Here is an 18,248-nt window from a genome sequence, read left to right as displayed (position 1 = left end):
ATTTAATTGAATCTAACCTTAGAATAGTCAACCAATCACATAGAATCTAGCATTCAAAGAATTGAGTATACAAATGTCCAACCTTCTTCCCCTGTAAAAACAAATACAATGGGGGGTACAAAGTCAAGTACATCATGGGAACCGGAATGACCCTCCAATATCAGAATTTTGTGACGGGGGACTGATGGCCACCCAGAGAAGAGAAATAGAGATCGCAATAAGACCTGACCAAACATATACGATGGTCGGTGTTTTCCCTCGTCTTCCCATAAGACCCTTTGCAAAGGGGTAGAGATGTGCCAACACCCAGAAACTGAAGAACACACCCCCTAGCAGATGACTCCATTCGGGATCGGTGCTGTAGACCGTACGAAGAACTCCGTAAGCTATAGCGATCAAGTTAACGAATATGATGGTGAGTGGTGGTATCATGAGAGATGTCCACTTGAAGATGTAGAGATCAGCAAAGTCATCATCCACGTCGTCTCCTGCTGATTTTGATGTAAGGGTGAATGATATTTCGATGCCAGCAATAACCTTTAATAGCCCTTGGAGTACTGCAGCAAGATGAGCACTGGTGCCTCCAATCAACCAAAACTGCTCATTCCTCCACCACTCTTCTAGTTCGATGCCGGACCACTTGATCTCTAGCACCGCCAGAGCGCAAAGGGTCAGTGTGATTGCTAAGAGGTAAACGAGGAAGGTCACGTTGAGTGTCTGAACTATGAATTGATTCGAAAAGAGAGAAAGTGCGGGAAGGAAGCAGTAAACAATGAGGAATATGGAAGTGAAGGGGTATATCCCGACGTTGAGATAAGCAATCCTCTGTAGAAACTTAAGCCTTGGGCTGCCTAGTAGAGCATTGTTGAGTGAGAAGAATATCTCTACCGAGCCAGTCGCCCAACGAAGAACCTGGTGAAGCCTATCTGTGAGATTTATCGGAGCTGTGCCACGGAAAGCATCTCTTTTGGTCACACAATAAACAGATCTCCACCCTCGATTATGCATCCTGTACCCTGTAACAACATCTTCTGTCACTGATCCATAAATCCACCCTACGCTTTGCCCCCATTCGGTTTTGTCCTCATACCAACACGAGATAACATTGATTGCCTCAGCAATTGTAGATGCATCAAGGGGCTCCCTAGGCACAGTGAGAGCACCGGGTGGTCGTCCATATTTAACAGAAGGATGATCTGCAAGGGGCTGGCCTTGAATTGCTGCCACCCGGACAGACTCGATAAGCAAACTCGAGTTTCCAAACTTCTTAGGAATGAGAGCAATATTCATTTCATCACCTTCCCTCAACTGAACATCTTCAGGGTCAACATCGGGTGCAGAAGCAACAGTTGCGGGTTTCTTAAGTCTTGGAAAGCAGCAGCTGCAGCAACCAGGGTTATCTTCTAACCGAGGTGGCTCGAAACCATAAAGGGCAGTGCGACGAAAGAGGCATCCTGTTCCAACATATACCGGACCCTGAAGTCCATCAAGAGCTCGCATGTTAACATCAAAGAATACTGTGTTGTGATTGGCATAGCGATCAGATGGATCAATTCCTTCAAACCTCTGAGGAAACTGAACATAACAAATACGCTCCCCATCTCGGTCCATCATAAAGCAAATTCCTTCTCTCAATGCTTTAGAATTGTAAATGTAGTGATCACAATCAAGATTAAGTATGAAGGGGCCATTGGACATGATTGCAGAAGCTCGAACAAGTGCATTCATGGCACCTGCCTTCTTGTTGTGATCATAACCGGGTCGCTTTTCACGAGTAACATAAACCAGCATTGGAAGACGAATGTCAACCTCACTCAAATCCATGGAATTCCCATCACCTTCTGTACCATTTTGAGGCTCGTCGCGGGGAGGGTCCAACATCACCTGCAATTCATGGAGTTCAATATCTTAGTTAACAGAAGCATTATCAATCAAATGGATTGAAAAGCATTAAAACGAATGCACCACTTCCGATTCTCTTCTTGAATTCTTACCTGTATGATACTGGCATGATCCCCCCTAGAATGCTCGGGAGCAGAAACTGTCCAAGTACCCGGCCAATGGGTGCTATCCGCCATCCAAGTAGCTTTTGGGATCTTCAAAGTTTCCATTGGTTCGTCACTATTGTCCTCTCTCCAACGCTTCAAAATCTTTATCTCCTCCCTTGTATTAAAGGCATCAGAACGTCGTCGAATCGAATCAGAAAGACCATTGACCCTAACCTTAAATTCATCATATTCACGTTTCACCCGCCTGCGATCTCGTACGAAATCTGGTCGCACCTTGTTCTTGTAAGGATCTCTCTTTAGATGAAATAGGACTCTGGATTTCTGGGCTGAATGTCATGTTTCCTGCAGAAAGGAATCCAAATTCTAGCAAAACTTGCAGCCTCTGCCATGGCCTCAAAGGTTAACAGTGCACCTCCATCATCCGAAACATAACACGCAAGCTTCTCAACTGGGTACTCAGCTGCCAGAATGGAAAGAATGGTATTTGCAGTGACAAGAGGAGGTTCTTTCTCAGGATCTGCTGTAGAAACAAAGACATCTATGCCCGGTAGATCAGATCGACCCGAAGGATTACTCAGATTAGGCTTTTCAAACTTTTCGTGTAAAGCATCGAGATCGACAGAACGATTAAGGGGACAGAGCTTAGGAAGCTGATCAAGCAGCCAAGAGAAAGCAAACCAAATCTCACAAATCACAGACATAAACCACAACCAGATTGCATCTTCATTTGGATGGCTGATTCTCCATTGTAAAAAGAATCCAAGAACCACTATTCGAAAAAGGATTAGGAGCCTGCAAGCAAATTGACAGAACAGAATCATAAAAATTTTATAAAGTTGAATCATTGATCATACTAAGAGCTAATAAAAAAGATACTAGAAGCATAATGGTAACGAAACAAATAAACATATACCGGTACGGACTAAGGATTCCGAAAGGTACACTTGATTTCTGTGTAAGAGGCTTCCACTGCTTCTCCGGAAATAGCTTACGGTCACTGCCAATTTCATCCGGACTACCGCTGGAACCATCATTCGGCCACAATGCATTACCATACCCATAACTCTTATTCGTTTCATACAAATATTGAGTATAATCAAACTCGTTACTATGACTCCTCATCAAGAGCTCTGTTGATTCCACAACCGGCAACCTCCTGCCGGATTTAGACGACCGCAAATGGCTAGCCGGAGCCATCTCGGACACATCCAACCCCCTGAAATGCTCTTTACATCCAGGACAAAATCCATCACCAGTTGCCATAGCATCTGTATAACAATCCTTGCAAATCCTAAAACCACATTCACATGGGAAGACATCTATGCCTTGTCGATTCGTCATCATCTTGGAACCGCATCCAGGTATTTCACAAAACGACCCTTCGGCCACCACCACGGCGGGATCGGAATCGACGATCTTCTTAGAATGAGCACGAGTAACGCGATTGTAACCGCCCGTAAACATGGAATTCGAAACGTATTGCTCCTCGGTTCCCACTGCTTGCATAGCGACTTCCATTGGCATTGGCTGGTTATCAGGTGTGGGAGGGAGATGAACTGTGTATCTACCGGAATCTACGCCGCCAATTTCACTGTCGAGATCACCGGCCGAGTTTGTTACATGGTGAATCGTGGGTGTTCTTCTGGTAACACGCGGGTCACTCGCCATTGTTTGGTCTTTCCCCTAATCAGCAAAAATAAATCTTTTTCCCAGAACCTGAAGTGCAGAAAAACAACTTAAAGACCAACAAAAAAGGTTTAATTTTCAAAATTTATCAAACTACACGATGAAACTTCTTTTCAAAATATACCCTTTCTTCATAAGATTGGAAATGTGAGAGAGGAACAAAGGGTTAGAACAGATAACGAGCAAAGGCTCAGTCTTTTAGGATCGAACTCTCTACTTGCCCCTTTGACTACGATCAGTGCTTACATATAAACAGTACTTGATATTATAAAAAAAAGAGTAGAAAATTATAATCAAACCTGTTTGAACAAAGCAACCAAAGGGAACGACCAAGTCTAAAACATCAATATCAAGCCACCATCATCTTCTTTTCTAAAATCCAAAACAAGGGTCCTTTTTTCCTAATCCAAAAGAAAAGAGACAAAGAATTGGCAATGGCTTAACTTATAAAGAAGTTTTTAGAGGTAATAAATGAAGGTGGATTTGGATATCTTCTTTCGCATTAACACTGCATTCTAGTTTTGCGGAGAGATTACTCGGAAAGATTTGATTTTAACTTAGTTGACAAGACAATGAGGAGGCGAAAATTTGAGTATTCAGGGAGGTTAATTCGGGTATTAAATTTTGAAAGCCGAATTCAACGTTAGAGCGCTGTCTACGCGGTGTTTTGGTTTAACTCCGGTGCAAGCGAGCTACGTTGGAGCCGGTCAAAGTCGAACATGTTAACTTTTAAGTTGTAGACTTCATTGCTCTCCATGTTTTTTTTTTCTATACGAGCAAGTCATAGAAAATAATTATAAGTTTACAAAGCTAATATTACAAATTATTTTCGTAATTTTGTTATTAATTGTTATTAAAAGGATCATATTTGTTTGTATAAAAAAGACGACAAAATTTTGAAATATTCAAAAGGTTGCTAAAAATATATAAATAATACGTTTTAAGGGCTCAAAACACCCTTTCTCCTATGGGAACGGCTGCAGCTGATCGCTACCTTATCTATTGGACTCCGAGCGCTGACACGGAAAATATGAGCTGTAAATTGCTCTCATAGAATAAATTTAACCATTCAACAAAATTGATATCTAATGATTAATGGTAAATTATTAAATTAGTCCTTAACTTTTTGACAATTTAATTCCAGTAATTCAAAAGCTTTTTTCTTCTCTTTTTAGACTGACTAAACCCCCACAACATAATTAATTTCATTCGTATTTCTTTTTTTAAATTTTTGTTTCAAATTTGTATCAAGAAGTAAAGTTGATATATAAGATTATTCGGGTAAATCTGCCTAATATACCAAACAAGGCCAACTTCCTCACTTAATTAATTAATTATTCCTATATTAAGTATGATGGTCTTCGAGTAAGTCAGATCATGTTGCACGTACACTTTTATACTTTATATTCTATAGTTGCAAATATTTTTTTTATTTAAGTAATAATTCAAGTCGATCGAAATATTAAAAACATATATTTTAACAATTTGATTGATAAACAGATTTAATAATAAAGTATTTGGTATAAATAGATTTAATTGCAACGTATTTGTTTTTTTTTTTCCTTTCTCTTAGATATATAAGGAATGAGATGGGGTTTTATTTTTATTAGTTAAGGGTAAGCACGCAGACAGACATGTCGTGATTGTGAAGGTCAAATTTATTAAAAACATTTAAACGAAATACCCGGTTGTCGTTTCATGCGTTTTGACTTGGAAATAAATATAAAAAGAATGAGGAGAATAATTAAATATTTGGGAAAATCAAACAAGGAAACGGGAGCCAACTGTTGAAGCATCTGGAAATATTCTCGTAATGCTGGTTTTCTTACAATCGAGACGGACAAACATCGAGATTTTGCGGTTTGGCCGCTTTGCCTTGTTATTGTACTCTCGACGTGTCGACAATTAATACAACAAGACATGGGGGGTTTTCTGACAATTGGACCGGTTTGGAATAATAATTGACTCGTCCAAACAATAACTGCGAGTATATGAGTTTGAGAAATGCATGTTCTTGGCAGTTTTGTGCCTGCGTCGGAGATTTGGCTACTGACAAGTGGGTTGTTTATGGGATGTCCGGCCTCCATATATTAATATTAAGAATCCTATTTTATGAAAATTCAAAATTATCATATATTTTTATTTATTATTTATTTTTATTTTATTTAATTGAGTGGTTTAACTAAACAGGGAAGAATGTGTTCATCTTATAAAAAATATTTTATTAATATATATGTGAGTCATCTTAAAAAAATATTTCTGGATTGGTAGTTAGTAGAACGTTTAAGGCTTGTCAGAAACCAAACACTTTATCTCTACAGTATTAACCATTTGGATTATTACTTTAATCAATCATTGAATCGGACAAAACTCTGTGATTATTAGACGTTGGAATTCGTCTCTACCCGTTGGTTTCGCTTGTGTGAAAACATGGTAATTTGAATGAGAAAGGGAAAGACAATAAAAGCATAGCTTGGAAATTATGAATATGAATGATCCCATCCTGATGTCACGTAATTATATATATATATATCATTAATATAAATTTATCAAACGATTTCAATAATAAAAAAATATTATTATTTTTAGAGAGATTAGATTAAAATAATTATGTTTATAATTCATACATTTATAATAATTTAAAAATTAAAATAGATAAAAACTGTAATTATCTTAGGCTATTCGATTTTAAAAAATAGAAAAGAGTAAGGGTGGGGTAAAAATAGAAGAAGATGAACCTTGAGGACATTAAACGGGAAAATCAAAATAAATTATTGAAGATTGAGCAGCGTGTGCTCCGCGTGGGACCAACCATTTCCGCCATCAGCTTTTTTTTTATCGTATTTCTTCATCGGAAATGGCGTGAATGATGGAAAGAAACCCTATTAACATTTAAATTGAGAAAAAAATCTAAAATATTATTTAGACTTGCATAACAATGATCCTTATTCTTCAAAAATCAACGGGTATTAATTTCATGCAATTTGACCATTTACATTGAATTCTTTTGGAGCTGCCCAAATATGTATACAGTAATCAAAACACGATCCATTTTTTCTGTGCCCGTCTCATTCTCCGGTGTGAACTATATTGCAGCTGATGGTACTGTCATTTCATTTATGGGTGGAACCTTCCATCAAATTACATCATTCACACTCATCTCTAATTTCTCTCTCTTCGTACATTATTGTTTTTTTAATAATGAGAAAAAAAAATCAGAACTACAACTATAAGAGAAAATTAAAGATAATAATCACTAAAAACTAATATAAAAAATATATTATAGGTAAAAGTACGAAGAAAATGAACTTTCTATTAAAAATGACGATCAACATAAAAAAATCTAATAATCTTTATAAAAATTTATTGTCTTTGTCTATTTTCAGGAAAAAAAAACTCATTTTCTATCTCGTAGAACCGGATGCACTAAGCTTTCACATGGTCAAGTGCATCACATTATTTTAGAAAATAGTTAAATTTAGTTTAATGTGTTAAGAGAAAAAATAAAAAATTTTGCATACCCATTATTTTAAAAAAAAAAATTGGACCGTTATTGTTAAATTCATAAATTCGTCGCCGCTCTGTTGAGCAAAACACTTTACAAAGTAATTAAGGAGTGGTGAGCGAACTAAACTATCTGGCAAGTTGCTTCGCTACACAATTTGTATTATATCGACAAACAACCTTTTAATAAAGAGATTATATGACTATACATGACCACCGACAAAACCAGTCAGAAAATAAATGTCGAGATGGTTTTTATGTAACACCAAAACGATCGCAAATGTATACCAAAACATACCAAAAGTCCTAGAGATCGTGCCACAAGAGTAAAGAAATTATGTGTCACAAAAACAGAGAAAATCGTGTCACAAATACATATTCTTATTCAAAATTAAAAAAAAGACATAATATGAAAAAGTAAAAGAATTAGTAACCATTGACAATTAAAGAAATAATTATGCTAGTTTTGTTAACTACCACGTAAAATATTAAATGGTTAGTGGCTTGATTGATAGCAATTAAATAGTTATATGGTATGATTGACCATAATTGAAAGATCGGTGGTAAAAATAAAAAGGATAAATAGTTGAGTGGTTAATGATATAGTTTACCCTTTAAAGTAACATATTTGTTTATTAAATTTAAATTAACATATACTCGTACATAATCTTTAACCTTTTATATTTGAGTTAATCTTAAAATTATTCACGAACCAAATGATTTCGGTGATAAAATAATTGTTGTTATTTTTTGAGGTTCCGAGTTCGAACACCAGAAATGTGAGCATTCAATGTTAAATTGTTAAACATATACTACCTTATATTTATTCAAATTAATAAAAAATCTTAAAATTATACATATATTTTAAAGATAAGGATTAACATGTAGGTCAAATTCTCTCAGTTTCTTAGTCCGTTTGTTTATTTCATTCTTTTATCTTCGTTGATAGATTGATAATATTAATTTTAGGGTTGGTTGTAGATTATCGATATTTTTTTAATCTTTTTAAAGTTTTAATAGTTAGATGTTTATGACACATTTTTTGTCTTTATGTTATTTTTCTTTTATCTGTTGGTAAGTTTTAAGTCTTTTCTATTAGTCCTTTGAATTTTTTTTTATTGATGGTCAAATATGTTTGTATCGTCTTTAGTTTGAGTTTTTTAGATGAATTTTAATTTTTTTGTATGATTATTGTATGTTCTCAAGTTATTAACTTCTTATATAATAATTATAAAAATATTATAATTATATATTTAATTTACACGTATAATTATAAATTTTTATTGTAATTTTAAATATTTATTTTTTAATAAAATTATTGTATTCACACTAAAAAAATCTTAAAATTATACCAACAACTATTTGGTCTAGTAAGAATATGCACTAGATTCCTTAAGCAATGTTAGGGCAATGGCGAGTGCACTAAGCCCCCACAGGGGTCAGTGCATCCCTATTATTTTGGAAAAATGATTAAATTTAAATTAGTGTGTTAAGGGAAAATTATAATTTTTGCATACCCATTATTTTTAAGGAAAAAAATTAAAATTTTAGACACATTATTAAATTTAATAAAATTATTGTACTCGGACTAAAAAATTCTTATAATTAAAATGATTAAATTTAACTTAATGTAAATCGGATTTTACATTTAACCCACATCAAGCTGGGTTGGTGTTTGATCGGGTGTTCTAATTTCAAGTTACTTGTGGTGTAAGCTAATATAATGGATTAATTAATCAAGTTGTTGGACTGCTCAATCTCAATTAATTGATTTTAATTAACCAAGACCAAGTAAATGCTCTGTCAATACGGACTCGGTTAAAATAATGTGGTGATTAAAACACAACTTGGCAATGTTTGTTTACCATGAAAACGTCAGTCAAAATACATCACCTAATCTACCCACTCCATTTCTTTTTATCATTTTTTCTTCCCTCTACATGAATCTTTTCAAGAGCCTCATTTCTACCTATTTCACTTTTAAAATAAACTAAAATAATTATTATTTTAGTGATTTTTCCCCCAAAAACCGAACCCATTAATCATATTTTAAACCCATACGCCTATAAAAGTAACAGTTATTACTCTTTTAAAATTGTTTATGAAAATCACAAACCAACTTACCTAAATGGTTAAAAGAATCATTATTGTTCTTGGAGATCATAGGTTTGAGCACCAGCAGAGTGGTCAAATAGTTAAAAGTATTTAGAACAAATAGTACTTTATAATCATATTAGCTTGATAAAAAAATTGTTTATGAAAAAAATTCTATCAGCCACGATATATATATATATATATATCCTATGACCAATTTTTTAATAGAAACAACTAATTTTATTTAAAATAAAAAATATCCTAAATTACAATGAAGATTTACAATCATGATCATAAATTAAACACATAATTAAGATAATTTCATATAATTATTGAAACAAAAATAACAACTTAAGGTCATACAAGGAAAGATTAAAAATCTAATAAAAAAACTCGAATAAAGTTGAATACAAACAGATCTGATTATATCGATAAACAAACCACAAAAATCATACAAGGATCCTACTGTTGACAATTGTTTTTTCAATAATATTAGGTGATTATGAGATAACATATATTCTACTATCTTCTTAATCTATTGATGATACATAAGATAGTATATATATTTTATTATTTTCTTAATCTATTGATGATAGATACATACACATACTACAAATTCAATTGTTCGAATAAAGAATCTTCAAAAATAATACTCTTTTTATCATTAAAATCACGGATTCCGATGTAGACAAATTTAAAAGATATCAAAGCAACAATAATGTATATTATTTGAACGGACATACTAAAATCACAATCTTAAAATCCCCAATATGATGAAAACATTCGATCAATTACTGCCCTAGATCTCATATTGCTCTTGCTTAGTGGGGGTGCTGTTAACAAATTCACCAAATCTATACAGAGCACAGTATCACCATTAGCCCTCTTGTTTACCATTTAACACTTTATGTATACCCACACAACATCTCCACTCTGAACATTTGAAGCTGCAGCAGGAACAACCCAACCGGCATTTTGGCCATTCCGGTTTCCAACAACAAAACGACTTCGGCCACCTGCAGCATCTGCATCTTGGTTTCAGACATTCGGGGCATTTAGGTTGGCATCTGCATCTTGGTTTTGGAAATTCGGGGCATTTAGGTTGGCATAATTTAATCTTACAGCACTTCTCACTGGTAACCGAGTTGCCATTTGACCTTGCCGGTAAACCGAGACTCTGCCGAATCCTTTTAAGGCGAATTGCTGTTGTCGTGTTCTCCATTTCAGAAACGAACTTGCAAAGATGGCGAATGTAATCAGGGTATAGCTCCAAGTTGCAGTGACCACCTCCTTTGATCCACAAAGGCTCGTATGGTTCCCTTGCCATTTTCCAAAGTCCATTTCCATGCAGCCAATTGACAACATCATCGTCCGTGCCCTGATTAAGATGTTTGATCAGACCAACTTAAAAACTCGATACAAACACAGTTTCGAGGAAAATAAATGACATTAACACAGGCACTACTTGGCAGACACAGCAGGAACCACAGAGTCCATGCAGGCGCTAATGCAAAACAGAAATTTATCAAAGCAAGTTACAACGCTGAACAAACTTATAGTTTAAGCAAGTGTTAATCAATTCGTTGTATTACGAAACATATCAATGCTCGACAAATTTGAAAGGTACTTACATGTATTACAAGTACAGGACACTTCACCTTCCGAATCTTATTGATGTTCTGCATTTACGAAGATCGTAATTAGCTCAAGCATAGCAGCAGATACATAAGGTACAAACGCATCAATTCTGCTCAAATTTGGTTCACAGGTTATTGACATTCCCAACAATGTCAACCAACAAACTATCGGTTCGCTCTTATAATCAACAGTGTTGGTAACTTCCTCAGAATGCAGACATTCATAGATCATTACCTGATAAATGTCGTAGCAGAATGAGAACTTGACATGGCAGAGCACACGAAGGCCAGAAAGAATGCCGCTATGCAAAACTACACCTCTTAGCCTCGGTAGCTTAGCTGCCAAATGCAACGTCGGTCCACTTCCAACTGACTGTCCATATAAAATCAAGTCTTCCTGACTAACTCCGTACTCGGTCTGAAGACACTGATACACCGCCTCTATATCAGCATAAGTGTTCGATTCACTTGGCTGGAAACCATAAAACAAAAGCTTCAGCAAAGACATCGCAAATAAGACAGCTCAAGAAGACTAAACACAGAACTCAGGTCCATTATAAAATAGTCGATGATTGTCCCTGCGTATGCATGACCGGGAACAACTATAAATAGAGCAATGCAGCATTATAAAAACGACAAGCTACCTTCCCAGTAGATGCTCCATAGCCAGAATAGTCATACCTGGACCAATTGATAGCATGAAGTAAATAGCAGCGTAAAACAACAGCTAAAGTGATAAAGTAGCATATCCTCGAGATCAAATTGTATACAAATTGAAGCTAAAGTGATAAACAATTGCACATTTCTCCAAAGAAAAATGAACAACTCATAAAGCACAAAGGTGAAAACTAAAAAAGTGATTGCAGAAGAAGGAAAAGTAGAAATGACTACAAGCCATCAAAGCATTAACCCATTTTTTTACTTAAACTTTTTATTTGTAACAAGAAAAAAAACAAGTAAAAGAATTTCACTAATAGTACTAATTACAGATCTAAGACAAATAAGACCATTCAGAAGCAAAACAGTGAAATATGGTCAAAGATAAACCATAGAAGATTAGATTTACATGGTGGAAAGGTAGAACAAAAAGCTTTCTTTTTTAATCTTTCTAAAGATGAAATTTGTGAAAGCATCAACTTAGATAAATATACTAGAAAAATCAAAAGAAAGAACTTAGAAGAATTCAGACAACAATGACCAAAGCCAAGAACTTACACAAGCAAAATATTAATTAGTTCCAAGTGCAGGTTACCATAATTTTCAACCAGAAATAAGTGGGGGGGGGGGGAAGAGATACTGACCCCATGAGATTGACTCTGAGGTTGACCTTGAGCTGTACAAAGAGGTCATAGAGTTGGCCAAGGTCAGCAGCATTGCCATGAGAATACAGCACAGTGAGGCGTGCATATGGGTTTCTCAAGTAAAAACCAACAATCTTGTTCCCACGTCTGTTGTCGATTAAAAGCACATCCAAAGAAGGATCATCGGCGACGGGAGCAGGGGTCGAAGAAGAAGAAAGCACCGTGAGTTTCCCATTGTCACACTTCTTAACCTGATAAGTAGGTGGAGATGGTGGGAAAAAAGCAAACTTTGCAGCCAACTGAGACAACACACACCCCATTCACCCCCCGAGAAGAAGAAGAAGAGCTAAGATAATCCCAACTCATTGAAAAAGGAACAAGCTTGAGTGCATGACAGAAAAAGGAAAGGGAAAATAAAAGTGGGGTCTTTCAGTACTATTTAGGTAAGGAAACAGTGAAGGAAAAAGCTCTTAGCAGTAGATGGACTTTAATGGGGTGTCTTTACTTACGATGCTGAAGCAGTGGTGGGGGGAGAACGTAGGAGGTACAAAGAAGTTGAGATTTTGCCTAGCTAGATTTGTGAAAAATATTCATTTTTTTCTCTCTCTTAACTTTTAATTGGATTAGATTCTGCAGGATGATTGGATCAAAGAGTTTTTTCAAATGGAGAAGAAGAGGGAGAGTTTGATGGAGGGAAGTGTATGAGTTGGTAACTGGGGAGAGAGAGAGCTTAGCAGCTTTGCTAATGAAGAGAGTGGAAAACTATGCTTTATCCAATGAAAGATTGTCAATTGTTGGGTTCAGAGAGAGAGAGAGATAGAGAGAGAGGAGGAGAAATGGGTTTAGTTTTTGCTTGACTTCAAATATGAAAATGATGTTTTTTTTTTAAGGAGAACACAAATGCAAAATATATATATATATGAAGCCTGAAACTGATATGTGTAAGTCACTTCATTGCGTGGCAGTAAAACAGTACAGAGGGGTCAATACTCTAATCTCTACTACATGACAAGTTCCCCTGCCTCTGTCTCTTTTTTTCTCTTGCGAGTATACACGCTACTCCTTGCGTGCATATGTATATGGTCAAATTATAGTTTAGATCAACATAAAAATGTGTTTGAATTATATTAAGTGTTATACTTCAGTTAGGACTGTTAAAATTATTTGATATAATACATTTAATTTGCTTATTGATTGATTTCAATAAAAAAAAACATTAAGTATTTATTTTTAAAATATTTATACTTTTAGGGTGAATATTCATCTCGCTATTTTTAATGGGTTCAGGAGTTGGGCTTAGGCCACAATTTTTGATCCAATAAGTTTTCCATTCTCAATTCTCAAATTATTTCATCTAACGTTCAAAATATTAAATCATTTATTTTAAACTCAAAAGAATTTTAATTTTACTCAAATTTTACGAATATGTAATTAGCACAAGTTGGATTTTCCATGTGAATTTACTTTGAAAGTTCTTTTTCATTAGGATTGCAACTAAAACAATAGACACCTTTAACTATTTACATTAACTAATATTATATATATAATAAAGGCATTAAATTACACTCAATTAAAGTATAAAGATTAAATGTTCAATTTAAGTATATTGACGGATCTCTAAATCGTTCAATTGAAGCGTTAATAATAAATTGGAGTCCTATTTTCTAACTTTGGAGAGGGTCCCAAGAGCATCCCGACTGAAGAGAGCATGATTTGCAGATTGTATATAATTCATTGTGACTTGTCTTTTATGTTGAGTCATTGTGTGTGATTCACCACAGTTAGTTTGTTTGGAGAGAAACGATGACCCAATTGAAGAATTTGGAGACTTAGATGACCAAATGGGAGAGATTGAAGAACTTGGAGGATTAAATGTGAGACCATGAGAGAAATGTCAAATTCGATTCAACCATAAATGTTAGAAAAAATATATCATTTTAAGTTACATCCAACCTAAAATATTCTAATTTTTATCATATTTTCAATTATGTCCAAAGTTATTATTTTTTAGCCTTAAATAAGATTGGCAGCCCTTATACTTCCCCGAAAGAAGAGAAAAACAGTGGTAATAAGGTCAATATTAGCGCCTTGGTTTGCAAGGCTAATAGTGACAAGGATTTCAATTTAAAGATAATCTTTCTTCATTCTTTTTGGGTGTTAATGCATTTAGATTTCAGACATAATCATCATATTAAAAAAAATGATGGCAATTAAGTCAAAAAATGCATGCATGTAGGAGAAACGGATCAATTTTTTTTCCTCTCTTGGAATTGCCAAAAATCATCATTAATAATCCTCCCAAGTGTGTTCCATCTGCTGTGCCAATTCTTTAATTTCCAATGCATTACTCGTTGTTTGTTTTTCCTTGAAGGACAAGATTAGGGCAAATGCCATTAATGAAATAAATAAATACAAGAAGGAGCCGTGGTATTATTCTCTGGAAAATGCCAAAAAAATCATCACATGGAGCTCAGTAAATACTAAACGCATTTGGTATTTTGCTTTGATTTTATTTTACCAACCAAGAACCCAATCACGTGCGTTTATGTATTATGGACACTATTTCCCATGTTACCTATCATTAGAGATGGGCATGGGACCCGAAATCAACATGTTCCGACCTAATCTTATCCGACAAGGTCGGGTCGAGATTTTTTAAAAGTGATGTTCGGGTCGGGTTAGATTCGGATTTAGGGTGAAAAATAATCAACTCAAAAAATATAATTTTACCTTATATATTTAAGAATAATTATAATAATACCCCTCTATATATTATTATTTTTAACTAAATCACTATTTTTTTTGAGTAAAAATAATATTTTTATTGAATAAAAATAATTTTTTATTATTATTTCGGGTCGGGTTTGAATTTTATCTCAAAAAGTCGAGTCAGTTTCAAGTCGGATGGATGATATATATTTTTCGAGTCGGGTCAGGTGAAGAATGTGCAATTTTTGGGTCAGGCCGAGTTGACCGAAACCCAACCCAAACCCGACCCATACCCATCCCTACCTATCGTACTAATTCCCTCGATAGTCAATACACGTATATATCATATTAATTGAAGAAATTGGATATTAATTCCCTCGATAGTCAATACACATAAGAATATAACATGTGTTTATTAACTTTAAAAACTTATTGTTGCGAAATAATGTGTCTAAGACGATGGGTATAATAATTCAACTAGTTATTATCTCTTGATAAAGATGAAGGGTGTAATGTTTGTCACGGGGCTAGACTGCTGCTAGCAAGCTCGTGCTGCCTTAGTCGTTTTCAAGGTCAAAAATCGGCTAAGTAACCCAAACCTCCACTAAGCAAGAATGCTTAGAACGTTGCAAAACAAAGGAAAAGGGGGAAATAGAGGGATTGGCACACAAATGGAGAAGAGAGAGTTTAGAGTGAATGTTAACTTGTATTCCTCAATCTGAAGTGAGTAAATAAGGTGGGGGTGAGCCTCCTTTTATAGTTGGAGCCCCCTACAATCAACGATTAAGATTAAATTACATCAACGGTCAGAAGAGATCCCTACTCTATCTACAACTCTAAATTAAAGAATAATTAGTGGAAATTATCTCTAAGATAATTTCAAATAATTATCATGTCTTTTCTCTCTCCAAGGTGGATGGGCCAGCTCTATTGGGTCTTCTAGAAGGCCCAAAACGTGGCAAAGATAGTCTCTGGCAGCCTTGAATGAACTGGGCTCGGTCTTGGGCTGGCGGTCCGTGACATTCTCCCCCACTAGTCCTAGTGACGCCCTCGTTGCGCGGCTAGAGTGGAACTGGTCTATCTTATCTCGAAATTGCCATAAGGCTTCGAAAGGTTCCCAACTTCCCTCACTCTCTGGAAGTCCCTTCCACCGAACAAGGTATTTATGCCTTGGTCGTTTTCCCACTCCATGAATGGCTCTCTCTGCGTGGATAGCTTCTACTTCTATCTCGTAAGAGACCTTTACCCCGACTGGTGCTCGGTGTGACTTGCCTCGATCTAGCTCATCCTCATCCTGATGGTATGGCTTCAACAAACTTACATGGAACACAGGATGAGCTTTGATGGTCGAAGGCAACTCTAACCTGTAGGCCATGGTGCCTACTCGCTTCAAAACTTTGAACGACCCCTCGTATCTTCGCACAAGCCCTTTATGATATGGGTTGCGCAAGATACCACTTAATTTGGCAAAGACTAGGTCACCAACCTCAAAATTTACGTCTCGACGCTTTCGATCTGCCCACTTCTTGGTTCGCTTCCCAACCTTGTACAAACAAGCTCGGGCTAGTTCATATTGTTCTTGCCACTCATTGGTAAAATTGGTATGTTGTTGGATTTGGCCCTTGGTACCCAGTCACAACCGCATTTGGTGTGAGCGGCTGCTGCCCGGTAACAATCTCAAATAGACTCTGATTGGTCGTTTCACTCCTCTGTAAATTGTAGGAAAACTGGGTTATATCCAACAATTTCGGCCAGTCACATTTCGTGGCACTTATATAGTGCCTCAAGTAGGTCTCTACGAGTGAATTCACTCTCTCAGTTTGCCCATCCGTCTATGGATGAACACTCGTCGAGAAGTTCAAGCTTGATCCCATCAACTTGAACAACTCCTTCCAGAACCTCCCAGTAAACCTTATGACCCAATCATTGATAATCGTCTTTGGAACACCCAGTACTTCACCACGTACTTGAGAAAAAGATGAGCGGCCTCCTCGGCTGGACATACTTTGGATGCTGGAATAAAGGTTTCATACTTAAAAAGTTTATCAATCACGACCATGATGCTAGAAAATCCCTCAGAAACAGGCAAACCGTCAATGAAATCCATGGAAAGACTTTCCCATGGTCTCTCAGGGATAGGCAGAGGCTGTAACAATCCAGTTGGTCTCCTCTGCTCTATCTTGTCTTGCTGGCACACAAGACAAGTCTTCACATATGCCTCGACATCATTGCCCATGTGTGGCCAATAATAATGCTTAGCTATCAAGGCCAAAGTCTGGTGGATCCCCGGATGTCCCGCCCACTTAGAATTATGGAATTTCTTCATGAGCTCCTTTCACAATTCTTTAAATTGTGACACATAGAGGCGGTGTCTCGAGCATACAACAAGCCTCTATTGAGCCAAAACTTTCGAGTCTTGCCCTCATTGGCAAGCTCAATCAATGAAGTTGTCATCGAATCATATGACAACCCCTCCTTGATACGCTCCCGCATCCATCCCATCGGCAAACTCACAAACTCCATGTCATACCTTCGGCTTAAGGCATCGGCCATGGAATTCACCTTCCCTGGTTTGTACTCCAAGGATAAATCAAACTCGGCAAGAAACTCTTGCCAATGAGTCTGCTTCAGTGACAACTTCTTATAGGTTAAGAAGTAATTGTTGGCAACATTGTAGGTAAACACCACGAACTTGGACCCAAACAAATAATATCGCCATGTGAGCAAACAATGCACAACCGCCGTCATCTCTTTCTCATGGACCGTGTATCTCCTTTCGGTCTCATTGAGCTTCCGGCTTTCATAAGAAACCGGATGTCCCTCTTACATCAGGACCCCACCAATGGCAACGTCGGATGCATCGGTGAATACTTCAAAGGGCTTGGTGTGATCTGGCAACACCAAAATTGGCTCGCTCATCATGATAAGCTTGATTTCGTCAAAGGTACTTTGACACTTCGAGCCCCAGTCCCATGTCTTGTCTTTCTTCAATAACTCGGTCAAGGGGGCTGTGATTTTTTAATAACATTTGACAAACCTCCGGTAATAGTTGGGCAACCCCAGGAATGACCTTAGCTCTGTCACCTTGGTTGGCACATGTCATTCGTCAATGGCTTGAACCTTGTCCCTATCCATCCAGTTCTTATCACCTCCAACAATGTGGCCAAGGAAATGAACCTTCGTTTTGGCGAATGAGCATTTCTCTTCTTTGAAAAAAAGCTCATTCTCTCGTAACACCAGGAACACTTGCTTCAAGTGTTCAACATGCTCCTCCAATGTCTTGTTGTAGATGACGATGTAGTCGAGGT

General features: G+C 36.4%; 1 protein-coding gene and 1 pseudogene across 1 annotated transcript; both read right to left on the bottom strand.

Annotated features, from left to right (window-relative positions):
• Window positions 1-24: 24 nt before the first annotated feature.
• On the bottom strand, window positions 25-3,763 carry LOC120127610 (annotated as a pseudogene).
• Window positions 3,764-10,034: 6,271 nt separating this feature from the next.
• On the bottom strand, window positions 10,035-12,889 carry LOC120127611 (alpha/beta hydrolase domain-containing protein 17B-like). The gene is made up of 5 exons (XM_039145470.1): window positions 12,232-12,889; window positions 11,575-11,611; window positions 11,166-11,402; window positions 10,925-10,972; window positions 10,035-10,671 (listed from the first exon to the last, which is right to left on the bottom strand). Exons 1-5 carry the CDS (start codon window positions 12,549-12,551, stop codon window positions 10,171-10,173), a joined length of 1,143 nt encoding a protein of 380 aa, XP_039001401.1. The 5' UTR covers window positions 12,552-12,889; the 3' UTR covers window positions 10,035-10,170.
• Between the last annotated feature and the right edge of the window lie 5,359 nt (window positions 12,890-18,248).

Source organism: Hibiscus syriacus, unplaced genomic scaffold (genome assembly GCF_006381635.1).
Source record: "Hibiscus syriacus cultivar Baekdansim isolate YM2019G1 unplaced genomic scaffold, ASM638163v2 tig00110469_pilon, whole genome shotgun sequence".
Taxonomy (NCBI): domain Eukaryota; kingdom Viridiplantae; phylum Streptophyta; class Magnoliopsida; order Malvales; family Malvaceae; genus Hibiscus; species Hibiscus syriacus.
The sequence above is the reverse complement of the archived record's forward strand: the minus strand, read 5'-3'. Positions and strand labels throughout refer to the sequence as shown.